Consider the following 12,650-nt stretch of genomic DNA (forward strand, 5'->3'; position numbering starts at 1 on the left):
AAATTGAGCAAGAGAAAGCTTTGGTGCTGTGCAGTCATAATTGCAGGTGTGCTGAGTATATATATTAAAAAAACAGATAGCCTTAGAATTGGAGGATAATGTTAGGAAAAGTTCACTTTTTGAGACAGAAACTAATAAAAACCAACATGAAATTAATGAGAGTACACGCCCTGTAAGAGACGGTGGAATAAAAACTTCCTGCCCTCTTCTCAGAAATCACTAGAAACAAGGAAAGGAAAAACTCAAACTCCACCTGTGAGGACACTAAGAATCCAGTCTCAATCCCGATATAAGAGAAAGTGCTGCCCAAGACAAGGAAGATCAGACGGGGTGAAGGAGCCACAGAAGGAATTGCTGGAGGAGCCGTCCGGGCAACTGCTGGACACCCTGCGGGCACAGCCCCAAATTTCTTGTCTACACAGCGAAAACAGCGCGTGTGGGCTGGTGGCAGGAGTCACCCTGGATCTGGACTGGCACCACTGGAGGCCATGGGGGAGGAAGAGAAAGAAAGACTCAGACACGCTGTCTTAGAAGGAGCCAGAGGGCAAAGTGGGTGTTGAAAAGGGCCATTAACAGCCAATCCTTACCGCCTGGGGCGAAGCAAGGGCTGAAAGACCGCAGAGGGAGCGACACTGCCCAGGCCCCTCCTCAACACTCAACGACAAACAACTGGCCTATGAAGAACTCACTCACGTCACTGAAACCGAATACTAATCAGAATAAGAACCGGCAGAGGATCTATACCAGGAAACTACAAGAAAAAAGGAAAAGGGAGGTTTCTGGTTGACCATGGGCATTTATCCATCCCAATGCTCCCTCTTGAAATGCTACTAAAATGATTTAAAAGATCCCAAGGGAAAAAGCACCAGAGAGGAGACAACTGCAGAGAAGAGACAACAAAAGTCTGGAAAACAGAAAGCCAGTGGGGGGGGGACCCAGTGGGCAACAGGCAGACCCTGGAGCCATCACACACGATGGGACCACAGCTCCGACTTCAAAAGGGGTGACCTGAGTAAAGTCCGTGAAGGGGGCAGGGAGGCACGCCGAGTTGTCCTCAGCTGACACACCCCAGCAACTCACCCTCCTCCATGGACCAAACAGGGTAAGGGCCCCGGTCCTTAACGCCCCAGAGGAATATGGGGGTGAAATGCTAGAATACGACGAAGCCATAAGTGGAAGTTGTGTTAACAGTGAGGCCTCTAGTCCCCTTCCTCCCCCATTACAGACAGATTAGAGGATTCGTCTCTGTAGACACCGGAAAACCCCAGGGGAAAGACTCACAAATAACTGTCATCTGGGAATCTTCCATCAATACCTGCCGATTGCTGGCACTCTTAGTCAACAAGCCCCGCCTGGGTACACAAAGAGAGAGAAAGAGAGAGAGAGAGAGAGAGAGAGAGAGGGAGAGGGAGAGAGGGGGGAGAGAGAGAGAGAGAGAGAGAGAGAGAGAGAGAGAGAGAGTGTGTGTGTGTGTGTGTGTGTGTGTGTGTCCATCCCTCACTCTTAAATATGAATAAAGGCCTAGAATCATGAGAAAACTAAAGAAAGGCTCCAAGATGACAAAAGAGTTTTTAAAAAGAGAGAGAAAAGGTACATGGATGAAATAAAGACAATACAGGAACCAGATGAAAAATAATTTTTTAAATCATAAATATCCTCAAAGATAAAAGATACTGCATTCATGAGAGGAGGCCAGAGGACAAGGCTGAACTTGTTGAAACTGAAAACGTGGTAGCCGAAATTTAAAAATTCAACAGAATGAATGGCAAAATCAAGGAAATTTTCCAGAAAGTAAAACTAAGAAGACAAAGAGACAATAGGGAAGAAATGATAAAATTCAGAGAATTAATCCAGTAGACCCAGCCTCTAAATAACAGGAGTTCCAGAAAGAGAAGCAAGAAAATAAGAGGAAATTATCAAAGATATAATATTTTTAACTGTTCCAAAACTAAAAATCATAAGTCTCTAGAACAAAAGAGCCCACCAAGTACACATCACAATGAATGGGAAAAACAAAAACAAGAAACTGATGATGTATTTACAAAGATGGCCACAACAATTCTTCCCATCTTGACATGCCCCTTTGCAGGGTGACTTTGCCACTCTTCCCATCAAGAAATGGCATCTGTTTTCCCGCCCCTTTAATTCAAACTGGCTTCAAGACTCATTGTGACCAACAAAATGTAGCACAAGGGACACCATGTGATGCTGAGCCTAGGTGTCAAGTCTTTACAGCTTCCGTGCCCCCGTTTTTGGAATGCTGCCACCACCACGTAAAGGAGCTGAGTCTGAGGCTGAGAAATCACACGGAAAGAGAAGCCCAGGTGACAGTCAGCATCCGCTGCCAGACATGAGTGAGGCATCTTAAAACCATCCAGTTAGCTCGAGCCACCAGACAACTACAGCCGCAAGAGCGACCTCAGCAAGACCAACAGACTTGCCCAGTGTTGAGCATTACAGAGGCTCTGAGATTTTACCCCACCTGCAAGCTAACAAGTTAGCCTTCCAGAGTTCATGGACTCTGGCAGAAGACAGGGGACTCCTGGGTCAGAAACAAAGGACTCTCACTCACAGTACAAAGCATGAGCTCCATCTTCGAATCAGTTCCCTCTGGCCCCTCAAGCCCCGTGGGAGGTCAAGGAGTAACCCAGGTTTGTGTTACAATTGAGGAACCCTGAACTTAGAGAAACTCATCTTTTACAATGAGCTGCAGGTAAACCTGGCCGGTCTGACCCAAGGGGAGACACTGTCTTTATCTGTACTAGACAGTAACAAGCCTGCTCTCTGCTAGGGAGAGACACTATCTCTATCTTCCAAGGCCATCTGCTGCATAAACATCTTTGAAAAGACAATCAGGAACAAAAGCTGTCAGTGCCTCTGCTCAAAAGACATGCAGAGACCCAAGGAGAAGTGTCTCTCAACACCCAGCTGAGCAAACATTGACACATAAAATGGTCACGTTTTAAGTCACTAACTTTAGGCAAAACAGATGACTATCATGAAATAACAACACAAAAGGTACTCAATGAACTTGAAAATGCATTTATCACTCTAAAACACCACTTTTGATTTTTGTTAGTATAACAAAATACATTTTAAAAAAACATATTTGTCATCGGTGTATTCATACAGTTCTTTAGAAAAACTTATTGCAATTCCTACCATGAGATGTGTCACTGAAATGGAAAAGATGATGGAGTGTATACACTGGCAAGTTCACCAGACTTGCTTTCCAAGGTAAACCTCTAAATACTGAGGACTGAGTTGATGTTAATATTTAGAAGTATTCTCTGTTTTCTATATCACAGCTAGCACTGAGCTGGTACCTAAAGGCCGTGGGAAACACGAGAGCACTGGCTTTGGAGGCAGACACACATTGTCAGAATATGTCAGTTCTGCCACTGTTAGTCTCGAGCGTGGCACCAGAATCCCATCTATAAAACCAGGATGACAGTAGCTACTCTGCAGAGTTGTGAAGATTCAAAACATGAACGAATCTAACATGTGTTTTATAATTGGCATCTACTGTCATTCTCCTTAAGGGAGACCATCAGGAAAGAAAGAACTCTCGGGCCAAAAGGGGACAGTGAGGACTGGCACTTACTTGGGAGCACTGTGTCAAACCACCTGAATCCGACCCAACCTGTGAGCCCAGGTCAGGCACTACCTCTTCTGTACAAACTCCTTGCATCACCCCAGCTTACAGTGATTATTTCAACTCCAAAAACATGGCTTAACAGAACACTGGGTGCTTTTATTTCAAAAACGGACACCTATTTATTTACATCTTTGACTTGGCGACTAACTAAACCTGGACCCCCAAGGCAGGATGTCCCACCCATCTTTGTTTGTTTGTTTGTTTTAAATGGAAAGTTTATTTGCTCAGTACACCAGACACCCATCTTGTTATCCCAGTAGCATGCTCAGCACCCAACTCACAGTAGGCACCCAATAACGTGCCATGAAAATGAATCACTGTCTACACCAGAAATGCGTGTTACCAGCCTCCTTTCCCACACCAACTGCAGGCAGTGATAACCAAACCAAGCACGTCAAGATCTTCCATGCCTCAGAGCCCTCCTTAATGCTGCTCCCTCAGCCTTGAAGATTCTTCCCTCTGCCCTTCAACTGACTGCTTTCCACCCAAACTTCCTATCTGAGAGGCTCGTAAGTTACCTCTTCAGGGTATTCCCTGACCCTCCCTGAAATCCTCAGCCCCAGCCCACTCCCAGTAATTTAATACGTCAGTGACCACCCCATTTCCTTCACAGCCCTTACCACAATTTTTACGTATATATTTACTGGTGTGTTTGTTTAATGTTCGGACTGAGATTAATGACGATGGTGAGAACAGTTAGTATTTCTTAAGAGCATACAATGTACTAGGCATTATTATATTTATAAACATTAAATATTTATGGCTAAACATTTTATGCATCATCTCCTTTTATCCCTGCAACAACCCTATTTACAAAAGAGGAAACCGAGGCACAGAGAGCCAGAAATGAGCAAAGATAGGATTTGGCCCTAGGCAATGTGACTAACAGACCACCACTGTGCTATCTGACTCCCATAAAATACAAAGCTGAACTGTCAACTCCAAAAAGGCACGGTCTCTACCTGATTTGTGCGTTACTGGAGAGCAGAGTGAAGTGCTGTGTGCTGTATCGCGCTGTTTAAGTGTTTAACAGGCTTGCCTCTGCCAGAAGCTCACGCACACATCTGGCCAACGAAAAATATCACAGGAGCTCTTCCACAAGCTCAGAGTACTGAAATCTACCCAGGACTTTCTAACATCGGGAGGCATTTTCTTTACACTCCCATTTATGTAAGCTTATTAAGTGTTCTATATTTAAAAATAATAAAGTTACGTCTGTAAATATCCCAAGATTGAGACTCACCTACCTATTCTGTTTCCTTATCCTGAAATTATTCCAAGTCAATGAGGCTCTAAATTAATAATTTTCAGGTTATTAAGGGGTTGAAAATACCAAAAACAGAACTATAATCTAGAAGCTACACAGAAGATCCATCAGACAAAAATTATATATGTATGTATGTGTGTGTGTGTGTATATATATACACACACACACATATACACACACACACATATATATACATATACATACACACACACATACATATTTATGGTAAAATTAGTGTTACTGAAAACACACACAATTCTAATTATATTTCTGAGTTCATTTACTGAAGAAACGTTCATCAAGCACCTCTTGTGTATCAGGCACTGTTCCAAGAGCTGGGAACACAACTGTCCAAGTCCCTGTTCTCATGAAGACTGTATTCTAATAGAACCACTAAGGGAATGATGTCAGATGGAAAGAAGTATTATGCTGAAAAATAAAGTGAGGCTAGGAGATAAAAAGTGGTGCACCAAAATGTGGTAATCCATACAATGGAGCAGTATTTAGCCTTGAAAAGGAAGGTAATTCTCATACATACTGTAACATGGATGAACCTTAGGACATTATGCTGAGGGAAATAAGCCAGCCGCAGGAGGACAGGTGCTGTGTGATTCCTCTTATATGAGGTATTCACAGAAGTCAAATTCACAGGCACGGGAAATAGAATGGTGGTTGCCAGGGGCTGGTGGAAGGGGGCGATGGGGAGTCAGTGTGTAATTGGTACAGAGTTTCAGTTTTACAAGATGGCAAGAGTTCTGCAGATGAATGGTGGTGATGGTTGCACAACATTATAACTGTACTTAATACCACTAAACTGTACACTTAAAAATAGTTAATATAGTAAATTTTATGTTATGTGTATTTTATCTCAATAAAAAAATATTTTTTAATAATTCTAAGGGAAAATTATTTCCAACCTAGAATTCTATTAAAAAAAAGAGTGACGTATCAGCAAGGGTTACCATTAAGCTACTTCAGAAAGGAAAGAGAAGGATGAACACTTAGAAAACACGACTTCTGAGCAGAGACCTGAATGAAAAAATAGGAATGACATTAAAGTATATGATTCTTAAACTTTTTCCAGTTTGCCCTAAAAACACTGAAGCACGGTACTTTCCTTTATAAACAGAGGAACTACTTGAACAAAAGGAATAGTTATCATACACATTTTCTAAAAGTAGAGATGAAAGGAATTACTCAATTTCACAACTTGTAATTATTAGTAGAAAAAGTACTCAATTTTGAAAATCTTATCAATTCAGCATTACAAGGAATACAGGACACAGATCAGCACATAATTTTAACTAGGGAAAAACGGGAGAGAATGGGGCCAAAGTTAATGTACTTATTTTACATGGTAATCGCTGAGATTTAATCATTACAAATTTCTTTACGTTAAAAGTTAAAGAACTTTTTTCTGATATGCCTTACCTTCCTGACACCACCAGAGTTCCATCATCAAGTAAATAATCCTTCACATTCTGAGGAAGTGGAAGAATTACACTAAAAAAAAAAAAACAAAAAATAAAATGCACGGACCAAAAAAAAGGGCATCAATTTAAAAGACCAACCATAAGCAGAGAAAAAAAGTTCAAAACTCAATTTCTGATTTACTTGTTCCCTTTATTTTAATATGAAGTGGGAAATGTTAATGATGGACATTTGGTAGCAGCAGACTGGAAATTAGGATAATATGAATAAATACTGTGGTAAACTAAATTAGGTGCATATAATTACCCCCACTGTCTCAGTGATAAAGAGACAAAAATCAGCCAAATCCAAAGAACTGGACTGAAATCACAGTATGAAAGCAACAAGCTCAGAAGAATTCTGAGTACAAGGGTTATGTGCCTTTAAGAAATTAGAGCCCTGCAGGTATTTGCAGCAACACAGGAAATGAGCAAACAAATCAGAAGATGAGCAGCATCTGACCACCTTCTAAGATACGGGGAGGAAGCAGGCTTCAGATGTGGAAACCGTTCTTTGGTTGGCAATGAGTGTGTAAGGCTAAGAATTCACGGTATGTTTGGATGTGCATTCTATTCACCTGATCACCAGAGTACACAGCTGCTTACCTGGGCATGCTTCAGTTGAATTGGTTTCAGACAATCATAATTAAGGAATGGCAAAGCCTATGTGAGAAAACTAGAAAGCTGCATGGGAAGGCATCAAATGCCTAAATAAATAAATGAATAACCTTTACTCTTTATATTTGATATACAAGCCTCATTTACCATCATCTTGATGTCTATTTAATAATCACTTATCATGTTATAAACATTCACTTGTGTTACTGTTTATTAAATACGTTTTTTTCCTTTGGGGAAAAAAAAAAGGGATGGCAAAGCCATACTTGACATCACTTGAAAAAACGTATGGGATAATTTGGTTTTTTATTCTGTAATAATCATCAAAAATCCTGCCACAGATACCTAAAATGCCATTACTTTGATCTTGAGGCATATATTTTTTAACAACTGAAAAAGAACGATTATGGCCTGCTTTCAGAGAGACCATCATTGACTTATAATAGTATGCTTCATTTATTTATTGAATAAGTTTTTTGGCACATTACAGATGGATTTTGTGCACAGGAAAGATTATTCATGAGCTACTTCAGTTTTAGAAATTAATATCTGATTTATCAAAATTACAATTTCACATTCAAAAGTCTACTTCTTCTTCAGGCTTTTAAGTTCAACTACCAAATCTTATTCTTCTATTTGGAAATCTGCTAAATTTTAATGAAATTTCAAGTGAGCCTTTGAAACTTAAAAGTTGCTTTAAATTTTTTAACTCTTGTAAAAATAATCTATTCAACTTTCTTTTTAAATATGTCAATTGTCTAATTACAGGTAAGCCTTTCCAAGTATTTAACTCTTACAAAACCAGTGAATTACACTGTAAGTACAGTGAATCTAAGGTTCTTGCAAACATTCCAATTGAAATTGAAAAACTTAAAAAATTTTCTTATATATTTTAACGTATCACAATTCTAAACCAATTGAAAAACTTAAAAATTTTTCTTGGGCTTCCCTGGTGGCGCAGTGGTTGAGAATCTGCCTGCTAATGCAGGGGACACGGGTTCGAGCCCTGGTCTGGGAAGATCCCACATGCCACGGAGCAGCTGGGCCCGTGAGCCACAATTGCTGAGCCTGCGCGTCTGGAGCCTGTGCCCCGTGACGGGAGGGGCCGCGATAGAGAAAGGCCCGCGCACCGCGATGAAGAGCGGTCCCCGCACCGCGATGAAGAGTGGCCCCCGCTTGCCGCAACTGGAGAAAGCCCTCGCACGAACCGAAGACCCAACACAGCCAAAAATAAATAAATAAATAAATAAATAAATAAATAAGAAAATCCTTAAAAAAAAAAAAAAAAATTTTTTTCTTATACCTTTTAACGTATCAGAATTCTAAACCAATTACACAATTTAAATTGGAAACAGAAGGCTAACCTGTTATACATATGCCAATTGTTCTCAAAAAGGCAAATTCTTAAGGATATTAAATAAACTTAACAGGAGAAAAAACCCTCAAGTTTGAATTATTTCATCACCTCTATATATAATTCTAGCTCTTCCTGGGGTTAAAGATACTTACCCAACAATGTCATCCCAAGAGAATTAGACATGACCTTCCTAAGAGAATTTCAAGTTTACCTTCTCATGGGCCTGAGACTGAGAAATATCGGCAGGGAAGCTGGTTCCTAGACGTCTAGGGTGATTTTCCTGACCACAATAAGAGCAGAGAGAGCCCTCTTCTAGGTCAGTAACATCTCTGAGTCCCCCAAATCGATGATTTCCAAGTCCACATCCCTTGTTTCTGAGTTACACTAATTCTCAACTCTGATGTGAATCCTGACTTTCCCTACAGGTTGCATCATCCCTTGACTGGATTTGAAACATCTATTTTTTTTTTTTAATAGTTTTTAATACTTTATTTATTTTTTTTATTTATTTATTTATGACTGTGTTGGGTCTCTTAGTTTTCGTGTGTGGGCTTTCTCTAGTTGCGGCAAGTGGGGGCCGCTCTTCATCGCGGTGCGCGGGCCTTTTCACTATCGCGGCCCCTCCCGTTGCGGGGCACAGGCTCCAGACGCGCAGGCTCAGTAGTTGTGGCTCACGGGCCCAGTTGCTCCGCGGCATGTGGGATCTTCCCAGACCAGGGCTCGAACCCGTGTCCCCTGCATTGGCAGGCAGATTCTCAGCCACTGCGCCACCAGGGAAGCCCCCTTGAAACATCTATTTACTGTTTGATTCCATTGTGAATTCTCTGCATATTTTTCCTATTTGGAGGGTCTACAACTCTCACATGTATGAGCCTCACCGAATTAGATTCTGCATAATTCTCATGAGTCCCTGAGTCCTGCTGTCACAGTTCTAAAGTCGCCCTAATGACGTGACCTTGCATTGTTACCTAAGTCACGGAGGAATCCTAGATGACTCCATTAAGAACTGAACACCTAAGAGTGGGAAAAGATACAAAAGAAAAAAAAAAATCACAGTACAATATGATAAGTGCTGTACCAAGTGCAGATGTATCAAAGGCCACCAAAATTCTGAAGCAACGGGAACCATGCCTGAGAGACTGAGGCCATAAACAAGTCATGGCCACGCGTACTTGACCCAAAGCTACTGAGGCTGTCGGAAAAGAGCTTAAATCAGTCACTGAAATCCACGATGCAGGCAAGACTCCATGAGGCCCGAACGAAAGATGTAAAAGATTTAATGACAAAGTACCTATCCCATCAAGTCGATATAATTCTATACACAAAGACAAGCTAATCTAATGGAATGGAGGTTGAAGGGGCCTTTAAAAGATTATTTATAACTTTCATATTTGAAGAAAGAAACATTCAGAAATAACTAATTTTCTTGTCAACTGCATTATTATGAACTTTCATCAAATCTTTAACTGTGGTCATTTTTAAGTCTTTTGTCATTTACAGACAGTTCTGGGTGTACTCTGATGCTTTTGCAAATATGTTCCTATAAAAGGGTTTCATCTTCAAGAAATTCATGGAAAAGACTCTGACAAGTACAGGTTTCTGGTAACTGACTGTACTGCTGAACTGAATGAATAAGCATTTTCAGAACTCTAATGAAAAACTGATGAACTCAAAAAAGTGCTAACAAAAGATCAAGACGAAAAAAAAAATTTAATTACATGGGACTGAGTGAACTGATGAGGATGAGTATAATTTTTGTGACTTTCTGTCTGACTTAAAAAAAAAAAAATCCCACAAGGACTCAGAGGCAAAGAATATACAAATCAATTTTCACTGCAAAGTAAAGGAGCTGTTACAGTGGAAAAAAAAAAAAAGAAAAACATTTAGAAAGGAGAGTGGATGGCCCAAAGTCATCTAGCTACTTATTCTTAAGCCTGAGTCAAAGTTCTAGAACATGTCAAAAAATGATTCTATATTCTTTCCTCCATAATCATCTCTGAACCTTGATTAATAAACACCAAATAATAAGGCTGAGTCAATAACCAGAATATGGTTTCTCAGCATTAAAGCTGACAATGACCATGACAAACCTAACACAACTCCACCAGAATGACCTGGGTCATGGAGGGACATCCTGCCATATGTTGGGTTCCAGTGATGACACCACAGAACTAACTAGAGTTATAGTTCAAAGACAGAGGAAAGAATACTTTCAGGCAACACAGCTTAGTTGTAGACTGGTAAAAACAAAAATCCCACCCTTTGGTTTATTTTCCACTCCCAGCTTCACATGAATGGTACACATTTTAAGTGAACTAAAATTATTTTGCTTCAATGGAGCTTTGATTAAATCAAAAACATTAACAATGAGCAGTTTTTTGTGCTATATGCCAGAAACAGTGGTAAGCCTTTTTAATGCTTTATCTCATTTAATTCTCATGACAATCCTACTAGTTTCTCAATTTTCCAGATGGGGCTTAGAGAGATTAAGCGATTTGCACAAGATGCTGGTGGAACCAAAATTCCAAGCTAGACAGATGGCCCTGACTCTGGAGTCCAATTCTTAACCATTATACTTTACTGCTGAAGGCAAAGAAAAACTCCGCCAGAGGTGACGAAAGGTGCCTGCACACAAAGCACATGGCAGTTTCGAGTGAACTCCGTGTGAAAATGTCTGACAGGTTCACAAATATACCTTCTATCACACCAATACAAAATAAATAATTCTAGCATCATCTCAGACCCTAAGCCTCTTTCAATTATGCAAGATAATGAAGGACTGGCACATCATATAAGAAGATAAAGTCCACTGCTGCTGTTGAAGCTCTTCCTTCTGTTTTGGTGTGACTTCAACCATCTTCAAATGCAAAGCTCATCCTCCTTCGAGTTGCTCTAACCTCCATTACACCCTGGATAACTGGGAGCTGATTCTATGTATGAATAACAGGATGGAAAAGAACTGTCTTTTGAATAATCTCCTTGGGCTCGTCCAAACACTCAGGATCTCAAAAGTTTCCCTCTCTGTATTCACACTCTCTGCACCGAGAATGAAAAGGGAAGATGCATATCTAAAAAAGTGGCAATCTAGGCCTAAAGGGGGAGCGCCAAAAGACAGAAAATCCTACCCGTGGATACACAGCTCTTTGATCTATCCGCCTTAGTGTGGGAAAGCCTACCCTTGCATCATGCTCCAGATGTCACGACTGCTTTTGAACATTTGGGGATATTCTCCAAAGCTGCCTTGCCTACATTACCTCGAATGACCGGGTGAAGGATGAAACAGTTAATCCTCTGCTTGCCCTGCAAACCGGTCATAGATTCCTTGTTGTGGGCCAGAGAACTAGAAAACAAATCCTGTTCCACTTCTCTTCCAGATGGCTTCCATCCCTAACAACACATAAGTATACTTTACTAATGTTTTCCATCTACACTATCATGTTGGAACTTCACAATGGAATTTGAGGTTGGGTCTGTATCACTGTTCTCATTTGATAGTGACCAAAAACTATCAAGTCCCCCAGCGGGTTAGTCAGTGGCAAAGCCCAGACTACCCAGTTCTGCTGATCACCTCCTCCCACTGGCAATTCTAAAGGCAGTGAAGGTGAACTCCCAAGCCTAAACTAGCTTCATCTGCTCCTCAGCCCGCCTCTGACCTTCACTGAGCCACGACACTGCCCTTCTACCTCCCCAGCGCCCTCCTTGACGCACAACAGGGGGCACAGCAAACATGGATCGACTTCATTCATCTCCCCACCCGAAATACCACTAGGAAGTCGAAATCTCGGCCCTGGCGCTCCCATCCAGGCCTGCAGTTTTTTTATGGAGCTGGGAGTCGCCCCAAATGTCGCAATCCCCTTTTGCCCATTGCCCCGGCGTAACCCCTCTCGTCTCACCTCTTGATGGTGAGGCTTCTGAACAGTGGATACCACGCGGAGAACTGACAGTGCAGCACATGCTCCTTCTTCATCCTCCAGCCACCCCCGCCGCCGCCGCCGCCGCCGCCTCTCCCTCTCCTCCCAGCACCCTCCCGGAACCCTGGTCTCCCGTCCCGGAAGTGCCCGCCGAGCTGGTTTGGTTAAAGGACACTTCCGGTCTATTAAGCAAGGAGGAAGGAGCGAAGAAGGAGCGGAGAGAAAGAATCTTGGGGCGTGCTTTTTTAGTGTACACTCACACACACACACACACACACACACAGAGTTCTGTCCACGGGAGAGGAATTCCAGAACTGTTGAGACGAGGATTGTAAATGCAGGGCTCCTCTTCTCGCCTAGCCGCGCACTG

General features: G+C 41.6%; 1 protein-coding gene across 2 annotated transcripts in view; it reads right to left on the minus strand.

Moving 5' to 3' along the window:
• CDC123 (cell division cycle 123) overlaps positions 1-12,419 on the minus strand; it is a 74,920-nt gene extending 62,501 nt beyond the window's left edge. For both annotated transcript variants that reach the window (XM_057544071.1, XM_007167407.2), the window contains exons 1-2: positions 12,263-12,419; positions 6,357-6,428 (exon numbers count right to left, since the gene is read on the minus strand). In XM_057544071.1, the coding sequence (XP_057400054.1) occupies positions 6,357-6,428; positions 12,263-12,336 (146 nt within the window). In that variant the 5' untranslated portion in view covers positions 12,337-12,419. The remainder of the gene's footprint in view (positions 1-6,356; positions 6,429-12,262) is intronic.
• Between the last annotated feature and the right edge of the window lie 231 nt (positions 12,420-12,650).

The sequence above is a fragment of the Balaenoptera acutorostrata genome, chromosome 3 (genome assembly GCF_949987535.1).
Source record: "Balaenoptera acutorostrata chromosome 3, mBalAcu1.1, whole genome shotgun sequence".
NCBI lineage: Eukaryota > Metazoa > Chordata > Mammalia > Artiodactyla > Balaenopteridae > Balaenoptera > Balaenoptera acutorostrata.